General features: G+C 37.5%; 2 protein-coding genes across 2 annotated transcripts; both read right to left on the bottom strand.

Moving 5' to 3' along the window:
• Nucleotides 1-394: 394 nt before the first annotated feature.
• LOC117626747 (NAC domain-containing protein 2-like) lies at nt 395-1,540 on the bottom strand. Its single transcript, XM_034358572.1, has one exon. The coding sequence runs from the start codon at nt 1,538-1,540 to the stop codon at nt 395-397; it is 1,146 nt and encodes a 381-aa protein (XP_034214463.1).
• Nucleotides 1,541-12,615: 11,075 nt separating this feature from the next.
• On the bottom strand, nt 12,616-13,746 carry LOC117626626 (NAC domain-containing protein 71-like). The gene has a single exon (XM_034358403.1). It carries the CDS (start codon nt 13,744-13,746, stop codon nt 12,616-12,618), a length of 1,131 nt encoding a protein of 376 aa, XP_034214294.1.
• Nucleotides 13,747-13,996: the final 250 nt, after the last annotated feature.

The raw sequence follows: 13,996 nt of genomic DNA, 5'->3' as shown, positions 1-13,996 counted from the left end.
ACTTTGACCACAGGCCTTTGATAACTCCAGAGTAAAATAAATCCTCCCGATATAAAATAACTTTTGTCTGCAGAGCTCCAACAACAACAAAAAAATGAAGAAGGAAATTGGCCACGTATATCTGATAACAGACACCGAAGTGATCACTGGACAAATTAACAAAGCAAACTCTCTAATACCGAAGTGTGTACTATGGTATGATATTTGGCTACTGGCATTTTGATCTCTAAACTTTTTATAACAGACAGCAAAGTGATCCGGCTATTGACAAAACCGAAGAACCTGCATTTTCTATATTACTTGTAGAAACATACATAAATTTAATCTAATTTCAACCCAGTGAAGAAAAAGATTGATTGATTGTAAACGTGGTACATGTACATTACTTAATTGGTCAATCTATGATGACCATATTAGCTTCACTAATTACAGTACAAGTGTTCTCCATTCCCATTCCCATAAACTGTGCTGTGGAAGATTGCCGCGGACTGTCATTATCATCATCACAGTTGATCAAGTGGTTGAGTAAATCATAATCCATCGAGAAGTCGGGCGCATTGACTTGGTCTTCTTCACTACCAAATGGATTAGGCCAATATCCAATATTATTGTCAGTGAGGCCCAGGCCTTGTTGAGTCTCATAAACATCTGACGCCCTCTCTTGGTTACAAACTGCGTACGACCCCAAGGCTTGTTCCGTGAGTGGTTGTGCGGTGTCCAAATGTGAGAAATCGTTCATTAGGGCATCGCCATCACCGCCACCATGAAATTGGCTGACGGCATCCGTATAGTTTGCCTTAGGTTGGGAAGAGACCACAGTTGTTGGGTATGCAAAAGAGCTGTCCGGCTGAGATTGAGTGAGTTCAGTTGGCAAGTATGAAACACTCCCACCAACTCCAGCAGCCTCAGACATGGGAGTGCAATTACCAATAAGTTCCTCAAAGCTAGTCACTTGTTGCGGCCTTTGCCTCTTATTTTGAGATTGTACTGGATTGTCAGTTTCATTATCCTCTTCTGCAGTTCTCAACTTTCTCTTCCCCTTGTCATTCTTTCGAATCCGGCACAGCACAAACTGATTGGTTGAGTTTGGTTTGGGCTTCACCAATGAAGGGTGAAGGCTGTACTCGTGCATAATCCAGCAACCGTCTTGAACGGATTTAGGGTTTTCATAATGAAACCTTTTCCATATACCTAAATCGTTCTCCTCATTCTTCGGATCACTGACTGTGGTCCCTGAGTTCTCACCTTTCCATGTCCCGGACCCTATCGTGCGAGCCACGCGGGAGTCCTTGTCACTCAGGCTCTTCAATTTGGTGAAGAAATAAAGGTCTTCACTTTTGGCTAAGTTGTGTCCACCATATTCATGCCATATATCCCATGGCTCTATCTTACCATAAAGATCCATTTCTGGAATAACATTGTCATACATAAAGGATGTGCCACGAACCTTGTTAAGAAGATAATATCCCAATAGCTGATCATCTCTTGGACGAAATTTAAAACCAACTGGAAGATTAACAACAGACTCACAAGGTGCCATAGATAAGCTATGTAGCGGGTTCCTCTTCGACTTTTGTTGAGAAGAGAAGATTAAAGATGATCTTGGTGTCTTGGAATGGAAAGAAAATGCGTATGTAGGCTGGTTGGAAGAGAGAGGGTGTTGGTGTTGGATTCTTTAATATGGAGGAGGCGATTCTGTAATGAGTTTCTTGGGGTTTTGTGAGAGTCTTCTTCCTTCCATTCCTATATATATATAGGAGTATTAGGGCAATTGGAAGCTAAATCTTATACGGGGAGGATTTGTGTTGTGATATCCATCCGGGATTTATGGGGAGGATATACATCACCAAACTTTAATTCCCGAACCACCCTTTCTCCTTCTTATTCCACTTCAAACCCTAAAAAATAAAACCAAAGGAAGAAAGGCTATAATTATATATTTCTGCCAAGAATTTAATTGCTGGTATAAGGAACTTGAAAAGGTGTTAAAATAACAATATTCTTTTTCTTCTAACTAAGGTATGAAGATCTATTGAAGGGAAGAGACTCTTAGCTAGTTGTATCATGAAAGAAAGATCGCTAATAGGGACTAGAAATTCTTTTATTTATCTAAAAATTCTTGTTAGTAGATTATTTAGCGAGGAAATATGAAAGAGAGCAAAATATTTGTATCCTCATATTCTAGTTTATTTTAGATTGGGGCAGCTATAATATGGCCAATAGTGGAGCCATGTTTATTTATCCAAACTGTATTTAATTGCATAAATGTTTTCCCATGTTAGTTTATTGGATTAACTGTATAAAAGTACCCAACTTTTAGGGTTCGTTTCAAATTAGTACTAAACCTTTTAAATTTTTCATTGACGTACATACAATTGAGTCACTCCATTAGTCAGACAGTTAGTGGAGGCGTTAAGTGATGACGTGGCTACTTCGATGTGGCTTTTTTTTACTGAGGTGGATACCGCGTGGATTAAAAAATACATAAATAATTGTTTAAATTTTAAAATAATTAAAAAAAACTCAAAAATTAAGAAAATTAACTTCAACACCCAAAAAAAATACATCCCTCTCTAGATCGGGAGCGGATCCGTTGTCCCCAAATTGTTGTCCCCTCCATGTCCCCTCTCTAATTTGCTGACACGTGTCAACTAACATAATAGGGGAGCGGATCCGCTATCCCCAAATTGGTCTCCCCTCCCCTCTCTAATTTGCTGACACGTGTCAACTAACATAACATGGAATTTTCCGTTAACTTTTTTATTTGACAATTTTAAAAAATAAAAAAACAAAAAAAAAAACTGCCCAAATAATCCAGCAGCCAGCGAGCGTCGTCTTCCTTGCGAAACCCAACGAGCGTCTTCTTCCTTGGTAAACCCAGCGAGTGTCGTCTTTTCCGCAAGAGTCTTCTCCTCTAATTTGCTAACACGTGTCAACTAACATAACAAGGAGTTAACTCCGTTAACTTTTTTATTTGAAAATTTTAAAAATTAAAAAAATTAAAAACTATCCAAATAACCCAACAGCCAGCGAGTGTTGTCTTCCTTGCAAAACCCAGCGAACGTCGTCTTCCTTGCTAAACCCAGCAAGCGTCGTCTTCTCCGCGAGAGTCTTCTCCTCTTCTCCAATTGCAGCCAGCGAGCATTGTTTTCCTTGCAAATCTTAGCCATACCCACTCTCCTCCCTCATAATCTCTGCATCTTCTCCACCATCAACTTTCAAACGCTTGCCCGTACGTATTTTTTAATAATACATTCGTGTTCTATACACGTTTTCTATTTTTAAAAAAGCAAACATACAATAGTCGTATTGTACTTGTACGTATGTATTTGAAATGTTTTATACACGTATTGTTTTTTAAATTTTCATTAAGACGCATACAAATAATTCTCACATATTATTGAATAAGAATGACATATGTTATAAAAATTACATGAAAATATCCTGTAGTGGAAGATTAATATCTAGTTTGGATATGATGAAACGAGGAAATTAATATTTATAAGGGACAAACTAATGCAACTAGGAGGGCCCTTTTTTATTTTTTTATTTTTGCATTAAAGGGAATAGCCCCTTTGTATAACGTATTTAAAAAGTTTAGCCGGGCGGCTATACTAAGAATATGTTTTATTAAAAAGAGTATAGCCGGGCGGCTATACTTATTTTTGGACACGTGGCGCATTAGCGAAAGAGGGTTACCCTTTTAAAAAAGAAATAGTACAGCCGCTTGGCTATACTCAGTGTTTTTAATTTATTTAAAAATAGAACTGTGTTGAAACGTGGCGAGAAATAGTTGTTGTTTACTCTTTTTTTATATTGAACATGGTATAGCCGTGCGGCTATACTCATATTTTTAAAATTCTTTTTAACTGCTGTTTTTATTCTTTACTAAATAGTATAGCCGTGCGACTATACTCGATTTTTGTCTAATTTCTTTCAAAAATAGTATAGCCAGGCTGTTTTTTTTTTTTTCCTCCTAAAAGTTGTCTTTAATAAATAGTATAGATGAGCGGCTATGGTCTTTTACATATATATATATATATATATATATATATATCAATCCCTTTCTATTGAGGGATCCCTCAAATAATTTTATTTGAGGGACGCCTTTTAGGGTACCCTACAATTTTTTTCTCAATGATCCAAACCATTTATTTTTTAGGTCTTCATTCATAGATCATCCTTACAAAAAAGTAGACAAAGTAGAAACCGTTTCGACATTCAATTATGTTACAAAATCAATGAATACGGTGCTTCAAGAAAGTACTAAAATTTAAATAACTCAATTGAGTGGTCAAATGATATCGGATTCAAGTGATTTTTTGTAGAGAAGATCGTTGAATGAGTATCTACAAAATAAACAGTTTGGATTAGTGCAATACAATTCGGAGTGGGACCTACAAGGGATGTCCCTCAAATAAACTTATTTGAGGGATCCCTCAATGGAAGCTCTCTGATATATATATATATATATATATATATATATATACGTCCGTACGTATTTTTCAATAATACATTTGTGTTCTATACAAGTCTCACGTTTTAAAAAAAACAAACATACAATAGTCGTATTGTACTTGTACGTATGTATTTGTAATGTTTTATACACGTATTGTTTTCAAACTTTTCAGTAAGACGCATACAAATAATTCTCACATATTATTGAATAAGAATAACATATGTTATAGAAATTACATGAAAATATCATATAATGGAAGATTAATATCTAGTTTGGATATGATGAAATGAGCAAATTAATATTTATAAGGGACCAACTAATGCAACTAGGAGGGTCCTTTTAAAAAAAAAAAAAAAAAACTTTTGCATTAAAGGGAATAGCCCCTTTTAAACACAATGTATTTAAAAAGTATAGCCGGTCGGCTATACTACGAATTTTTTTTAATTAAAAAAGGTATAGCCGGTTGGCTATACTTATTTTTCGACACGTGCCGCATTAGCGAAAGAGGGTCACCCTTTAAAAAAAAAAATAGGCTAGCCGCATGGCTATACTTTGTGTTTTTAATTTATTTAAAAAATAAACTGTGTTGATATCGCGTATGTAGAAATAGCTGTTGTTTACTCTTTTTTTATATTAAAAATAGGATAGCCGCACGGCTAGACTCATTATTCTTTAGTAAATAGTATAGCTGGGCGGCTATAATCGATTTTTGTCTAATTTCTTTCAAAAATAGTATAGCCGGGCTGTTTTTTTTTTCCCCTAAAAATTGTCTTTTATAAATAGTATAGATGAGCGGCTATGGTCTTTTACATATACATATACATATACATATATATATATATATATATGTACGTCTGTACGTATTTTTCAATAATACATTCGTGTTCTATACACGTCTCGCGTTTTAAAACAAGCAAACATACAATAGTCGAATTTTACTTGTACGTATGTATTTGTAATGTTTTATACACATATTGTTTTCAAAATTTTCAGTAAGACGCATACAAATAATTCTCACATATTATTGAATAAGAATAACATATGTTATAAAAATTACATGAAAATATCGTATAATGGAAGATTAATATCTAGTTTGGATATGATGAAACGAACAAATTAATATTTATAAGGGACGAACTAATGCAACTAGGAGGGTCCTTTTTTATTTTTTTTATTTTTGCATTAAAGGGAATAGCCCCTTTTAAACACAATGTATTTAAACAGTATAGCCGGGCAGCTATACTACAAATTTTTTTTATTAAAAACAGTCTAACCGGGCAGCTATACTTATTTTTTGTCACGTGGCGCATTAGCGAAGGAGGGTCATGCTTTTTGAAATAAAAAATAGTACAGCCACGCGGCCATACTCCGTGATTTTAATTTATTTAAAAATAAAACTGTGTTAACACGAGGCGAGAAATAGTTGTTGTTTACTTTTTTTATATTAAAAATAGTATTGCCGCACGGCTATACTCATATTTTTCAAATTCTTTTTAACTGCTCCGTTTTATTTAGTAAATAGTATAGCCGTGTGGCTATACCCGATTTTTGTCTAATTTCTTTCAAAATTAGTGTAGCCGGGAGGTTTTACTTTTTCTTTTCTTTTCTAAAAATTGTCTTTAATAAATAGTATAGATGAGCGGCTATGGTCTTTTACATATACATATATACAGTGCTGATCTCTTGGACTACAGGAGTCCAAAATTTGTGGTCACTCACCGTTGGATGTAAATTCAACGGTTCACTCACTCTTGCACTCCTTTTAAGAAACTTTTTCTGAACAATTGGATTAATATCCAACGGTAGGTGACCACAATCTCTTGGACTCCTGTGGTCCAAGAGATCGTGTATATATATATATATACGTACGTACGTACATATTTTTCAATAATACATTTGTGTTCTATACATGTCTCACGCTTTTTTAAAAGCAAACATACAATAGTCATATTGTACTTGTACGTACGTATTTGTAATGTTTTATACAAGTATTTTTTTCAAAATTTTCAGTATGACGCATACAAATAATTCTCATATATTATTGAATAAGAATAACACTCAATAATATGGAAAATATTAAGGATATAATATTTTGAAACGAGTTTTAAATTGGAAATTTGGAAATGGGGTTTCTGAAGGAATGAGTTAAGGTACTGAGTGCCAGTATAAAATTTGTTCCTGTCGAAATCTACTTAACTTTCGGGAATGTTGAATGTGCTGCCCACTTGCTATTTGTTTCGGCCGATCCAGTCATTGGTTTGGGAAGGGAGCTGAAGGGTTTGGAAAACTTTGTTGATTTGGCAATATTGTGTTTAGAAGAGTTGCGAGCTAAAAGACCTAGAATGGGGGAAGTGGTGAAAGAGATCGAGGACATAATACATCTTGCTGCTTTGGACACCAGTGATATTTTGGCATCAACTTCAGGAAGTTCTGAGGATGTGAATAAGGAAGTTCTCAGATTATTGTGACACTTTGACCTATTCATGAGTAATGGGACCAGGCCCCTTTTGATAACTGTTGATTTAGTATCAAGCTTAATGCTTTAAGTTGAAAACAGCAGCTGAAACCTTTAGGAGAAATACACCTCAGAGAAAGAAGGATAGAAAAAAAACAGAGGATTTTAAGGTTTCAGTATATTTCTCTCTATAAAAACGCAGAGGTATTACATGACTATATTCCTATATCTCAGTCAAAAAACAGACCCTAGTTTTTAGGGAGCAAGGACTAATCTCCAGCCATTCAGACCATAGGAGGCTACGATCTTTCCACTTGGAGAAAGATCGGATGACCCAGTACAAACCAAATAGGACAAAAATAACAGCTGTGCTAGTTTCTAAAAACAGAAATAAAGTTGTTACATATTTAAACTAATGGCTATTTCAAAAAAAAACTAATTCTTCATCTCTTAAATTCCAATCTGCAGGATTGTAATCTGCAGGTTGATTTAAGCTGAGTATGCAGCTTAATTCTCAACAGCCTCTCCTAAGCTGCTTACTGGCTTAACTCCAAGTTTCAACCTTAGATGCTTGAATCTGTCTTTGGGCAGTGCTTTAGTAAAAATATCTGCGAGCTGTTCTTCACTTCTGCAGAATTGCATGTTGATCACACCTTCTTGCAAAGCTTCTCTTATAAAATGATACCTTCTGTTTATGTGTCTAGTTCTTTGATGAAAAACTGGATTCTTGGCCATCGAAATTGCTGACATATTGTCACAGAACAAGGGTGTTGCCTCAGATTGCATTTCACCAAAATCATCAAGAACAAATCTTAACCAAATGGCCTGTGCCGTTGCCTCAGCTGCTGAGACATACTCAGCTTCAGCTGTTGATAGTGCCACTGTATTTTGTTTCACAGAGGCCCAAGAGAATGCTCCACTTCCAAAACTAAATGCATAGCCAGAAGTTCTCCTGCTATCATCCTCACTGCCTGCCCAGTCTGCATCACAGAATCCAACAAGGGTTGCTGACTGATTTCTCACGTATTCAATGCCATAGCTAAGAGTCCCCTGCATATATCTTAGAACCCTTCTTGCAATTCCCATATGCCTTTTTGTAGGACTATTCATAAACCTTGATAACAGGCTAGCAGCATACATTAGATCAGGTCTAGTTGCAATTAAATATAGTAGGCTTCCTACTATTTTCCTGTAGAGCCCTTCATCAGCTAACTTACTCCCATCCACCTTTTTTAGTTTCTCACCAGTAGGCAAAGGAATTGAGACAGGTTTGCAGTCTTCAAGCCCAAACTTCACAAGCAAGGATTTGGCATACTTGCTTTGATGAATGAAAACCCCTTGATCAGTTTGTAGTATTCCCATGCCCAAGAAGTGATGAAGGAGTCCAAGATCTGACATTTCATATCTTTGCATCATCTCCCTTTTAAACTCAGCAAGCATCCTCTCACTGTTTCCAGTATAAACAATGTCATCAACATAGATTGAGACAATGATCAAACCTCCTTCATTATCAGATCTAGTGTACAGAGTCGCTTCACTAATGCTTCTTTTGAACTTGCACATAGATAAATATGCATCAATCTCACTGTACCAGGCTCTAGGAGCCTGCTTAAGTCCATACAAGGCTTTTCTCAACTTGTAAACCTTGTGACCTGCATTTTCCAGTTCAAAACCTTCAGGCTGTTCTACATATACTTCCTCATCGAGCACACCATTTAGGAATGCTGACTTGACGTCCAGCTGAAATAGTTTCCAACCCTTTTGTGCTGCAAGTGCAATAAGAGTTCGAATTGTATCTAACCTTGCCACTGGTGCGAAGGTTTCGTTGTAGTCAATCCCAGGTTTCTGTGAATACCCTTTTGCTACAAGCCTAGCTTTGTGTTTCTGAACAGTTCCATCCAAGTTAAGCTTAGTCTTAAACACCCATTTCACACCTATAACAGGTTTATCAGCTGGTCTCTCAACCAATTCCCAAGTATTATTCTTCTCTATCATCTCCAACTCTGCATTCATGGCTTCTTGCCAAGCTAAATCACCAGCTGCTTCTTGATAATTCTCTGGTTCTATGATGCACATGTGACACCTTGCATATATATCTTCCAGAGTTTTTAATTTGACTGGAGTGGAACTAGGTGTGGAGTTTGGACTGCCATTACCACTAACATTCTCAACTAAATCACCAACTGTGGAGTTTAGATGAGAACTTCCACCATCATCAAACTGAGTTCCATCAGGTTGTATTTCATTGTTTTCATCTTCAATTTCATCCCTTTCAAGATTGAAAGGTATTGGAACAGATTCCTCTTGATCACTCTTCCAATTCCATGACTTGTCCTCACTGAAAATTACACTCCTTGAGAGTACAATCTTCTTAGATTGCAGATCATACACCCTGTAACCCTTTTCACAGCTTCCATATCCCATAAAAACTCCCTTTCTAGCCTTGTCATCAAATTTCTGCCTCAAGGGTGATGGAACATGAGTGTAACAGATGCAACCGAAAACTTTCAGATGCTTGATTCCTGGTTTTCTACCTGTGAATGCTTCAAATGGTGTTTTGCTTGACACAGATGTTGTAAAACATCTGTTTTGGAGATACACAGCTGTACTTACAGCTTCTGCCCAAAAAATCACTGGAATTCCTTTCTCTGTCATCATGGATCTTGCCATCTCACAGATTGTTCTATTTCTCCTCTCAGCAACTCCATTTTGCTGAGGAGAGTAGGCAATGGTTAGTTGCCTCTCCATTCCTATGCTTGCACAGAAATCTTGGAATTCATGTGAGGTATATTCACCTCCTCTATCACTCCTTAGCTTTTTCAAACTAAATCCACTTTGCAATTCAACAAAAGCTTTGAATTTCTTGAACACATTAAAGGTATCAGATTTATTTCTAAGGAAGTATACCCAGCACATTCTTGAAAAGTCATCAATGAATGTGATGAAGTACCTATTTCCACCAATTGACTCATTTTGCATTGGTCTACACAAGTTTGTGTGCACTGATTCCAGTGGACAGCTTGCTCTCCATGCTTCCTCTTTATCAAATTTCTCTCTGTGATGTTTTCCTGAAACACAACCTTCACACACATCCTTCATTTCGGTTAACACAGGTAGTCCAGTCACCATTTCCATATGCTGCATCTTTTTCATGCTAACAAAATTCAAATGTCCAAGTCTTCTATGCCAGATCCAAGAGTCTTCAATCACTGATGCCTTCCTTGCTGCAGGTGTCATAGATTCTAGTGAGAGAGGGAAACATCGATTTCCTCCCATGACCACTTTTGCTACAACATTGTTGAGGCTGCCATCATCAAAGATGATTGCCATGTTACCCCCAAATAGGACATAGTAACCATGCTCCATCATTTGGCCTACACTCAATAGATTCTCATCCAAGCCCGGAACAAGCAACACTTCATGTATATACCTTCTTCCATGCTGAGTTTCAACCACTAGAGTGCCTTTTCTAGTTGCTTGTACAAGATCTCCAGTGCCCATTTTAACTTTGCAAGTCACAGTCCTATCAATGTTTATTAACACAGACTCTTGAGAGGTCATGTGGTTGCTGCAAGCGCTGTCCACAAACCATACACTTTTATCTTGCAAACTTGCAGAGTGACAAGCATAGAACATAGTTCCCGTGGTTACTTCTTCTTCCTTTGCATAGTTGGCTACTTGTTTGTGACTATGACCTTCACAGTCCTTTGCAGTATGACCAAACCTATTGCATTTTCCACATCTAGGTTTGCCTTTGTGTCTGCACACACCAAAATGATACTTCTGACATACTTGGCACTGTGGTTTCACACTTCCTTGACTGCTACTACCTTGCTTGTTCTGTGAATTGAAGCTATTGTTCCAATTTCCTCCAGCACTATTATTCCAGCTTGAGCCATTATGGTTGTTCAAGCTTCCATTTTGAGACCAATTTGATCCCTTTTTGTCTTGTCCTTGCCACTTTTGATTTGGTCTACTTTGTGAGCCCTTATGAGTGCCATGAACTTGGTTATTTCCAACCTTGAGGCTACTGAAAGCTTTCTTAGTTCCTGTCAATTTATCCCTTTCATCATGCAAGTCTTCCCTTTTATCATAGACCTTGACAGATGCAATAACTTCTTCAACTCTAAGAACATCAAGATCTCGAGTTTCTTCAATGATAGACACAATGGACTTATATTTTCTACCTAGGCTCATCAAGAGTTTTTGCACAATTCTTGTTTCAGACACATCTTCACCAAGTGATTTCAAATTATTCACAGTTCCAAAAAACTTAGACAAATAGCCATCTAGGCTTTCACCATCTGTCATTCTCATATACTCAAAATCTGCTCTAACTGCTTGAAGTTTTACAGCTCTTACCTTTTTATCTCCTCTGTACTCTCTTCTCAGAGTATCCCAAGCTCCTTTTGCAGTCTTTTCATTTCTGATGCGAGGGAAGAGCTCATCAGTTAAAGCTCCTTGAATGAGACTTAGTGCCTTGGCATTTTTGATTCTGTCTTCTCTGGAGATGGTGGGTCTTCCACTGGAACTTGCTCAGCCTCACTTCCTTCACCTCCATAGCCTTCTTCCTCCTCAAGAACTGGCTGAGGTTGTACTCCGACCTCAACAACATCCCATAGATCATGTGCTATGAGGATGGTCTCCATTTTGACAGCCCAAAAATCATAGTTTGCACCATCAAACTGTGGAGTTCGTAAATCTCCACTTGAAGAACCTGATCCTACCATTTTCCTAGTGAGTCTCAGTGAACCAAACAGTAAAAGAGCAACCTTTATCCCTTTTGGGAATTTTTCAGGAAGGCCCTCTCTCTCACAACTCACGCCCCTCTCTGGAATCAAACCAGGAGCTCTGATACCATGTTGATTTAGTATCAAGCTTAATACTTTAGGTTGAAAACAACAGCTGAAACCTTTAGGAGAAATACACCTCAGAGAAAGAAGGATAGGAAAAAACAGAGGATTTTAAGGTTTCAGTATATTTCTCTCTATAAAAATGCAGAGGTATTACATGACTATATTCCTATCTCAGTCAAAAAACAGACCCTAGTTTTTAGGGAGCAAGGACTCATCTCTAGCCATTCAGACCATAGGAGGCTACGATCTTTCCACTTGGAGAAAGATCGGATGACCCAGTACAAACCAAATAGGAAAAAAATAACAGCTGTGCTAGTTTCTAAAAACAGAAATAAAGCTGTTACATATATAAACTAACGGCTATTTCAAAAAAAAACTAATTCTTCATCTCTTCAATTCCAATCTGCAGGATTGTCATCTGCAGGTTGATTTAAGCTGAGTATGCAGCTTAATTCTCAACAATAACTCCAGAGTAAAATAAATCTCCTGATATAAAATAACTTTTGTTTCCAAAGCTCAAACAAGGCTTTTGATCTCAAAAACTTCAACATCACTATTTTTTTTAAAAAAATAAAAATAAAAATTGGCCGCTTATATCTGATAACAGACACCAGAGTGATCCCCGGACAAATTAACGAAGTAAGATCTCTAAAGCGTGTATGGTATGATATTTGGCTAATTGCATTTTTGATCTCTAAACTTTTCATGACAGACAGCAAACTGATCCGGCTATATATTGCTCGTAGAAACATACATAAATTTAATCTAATTTCAACCCAATGAAGAAAAAGATAATTGATTGTTAACGTGGAACATGTTAGCTTCACTACTTGCTGTAGAAGTGTTCAATCTATGATGACCATATTAGCTTCACTACTTGCTGTAGAAGTGTTCTCCATTCCCATTCCCATAAACTGTGCTGTGGAAGATTGCTGCGGACCATCATTATCATCATCATAGTCGATCAAGTGGTTGAGTAAATCATAATCCATCCAGAAGTCGAGCACATTGACTTGGTCTTCTTCACTACCAAATGGATTAGGCCAATGTCCAATATTATTGTCAATGAGGCCCAGGCCTTGTTGAGTCTCATAAACATCTGACGCCCTCTCTTGGTTACAAACTGATCCCAAGGCTTGTTCCGTGAATGGTGGTGCGGTGTCCAAATGTGAGAAATCGCTCATTAGGGCATCGCCATCACTGCCACCATGAAATTGGCTGACGTCATCAGTATAGTTTTCCCTAGCTTGGGAAGAGACCACAGTTGCAAAAGAGCTGTCCGGCTGAGATTGAGTGAGTCCAGTTGGCAAGTATGAAACACTCCCATCAATTCCAGTAGCCTCAGACATGGGAGTGCAATTACCAATAAATTCCTCAAAGCTAGTCACTTGTTGCGGCCTTTGCCTCTTATTTTGAGATTGTACTGGTTTGTCAGTTTCATTATCCTCTTCTGCAGTTATCAACTTTCTCTTCCCCTTGTCATTCTTTCGAATCCGGCACAGCACAAACTGATCGGTTGAGTTTGGTTTGGGCTTCACCAATGAAGGGTGAAGGCTGTACTCGTGCATAATCCAGCAACCGTCTTGAACAGATTTAGGGTTTTCATAATGAAACCTTTTCCATATACCTAAATCGTTCTCCTCATTCATCGGATCACTGACTGTGGTCCCTGAGTTCTCACCTTTCCATGTCCCGGACCCTATCGTGCGAGCCACGCGGGAGTCCTTGTCACTCAGGCTCTTCAATTTGGTGAAGAAATAAAGGTCTTCACTTTTGGCTAAGTTGTGTCCACCATATTCATGCCATATATCCCATGGCTCTATCTTACCATAAAGATCCATTTCTGGAATAACATTGTCATACATAAAGGATGTGCCACGAACCTTGTTAAGAAGATAATATCCCAATAGTTGATCATCTCTCGGACGAAATTTAAAACCAACTGGAAGATTAACAACAGACTCACAAGGTGCCATATATAAGCTATGTAGCAGGTTCCTCTTCGACTTCTGTTGAGAAGAGAAGATTAAAGATGATCTTGGTGTCTTGGAATGGAAAGAAAGTGCGTATGTAGGCTGGTTGGCAGAGAGAGGGTGTTGGTGTTGGATTCTTTAATATGGAGGAGGCGATTCTGTAATGAGTTTCTTGGGGTTTTGTGAGAGTCTTCTTCCTTCCATTCCTATATATATAGGAGTATTAGGGCAATTGGAAGCTAAATCTTATACG

Source organism: Prunus dulcis, chromosome 4, assembly GCF_902201215.1.
Source record: "Prunus dulcis chromosome 4, ALMONDv2, whole genome shotgun sequence".
NCBI lineage: Eukaryota > Viridiplantae > Streptophyta > Magnoliopsida > Rosales > Rosaceae > Prunus > Prunus dulcis.
Note: the sequence above shows the minus strand (reverse complement) of the source record. Positions and strands in the feature narration are given on the sequence as shown.

Excerpts from the sequence above, each read along its gene's own strand:
- LOC117626747 (XM_034358572.1), bottom strand. The coding sequence starts at position 1,540 with ATGGCACCTTGTGAGTCTGTTGTTAATCTTCCAGTTGGTTTTAAATTT.
- LOC117626626 (XM_034358403.1), bottom strand. The coding sequence starts at position 13,746 with ATGGCACCTTGTGAGTCTGTTGTTAATCTTCCAGTTGGTTTTAAATTT.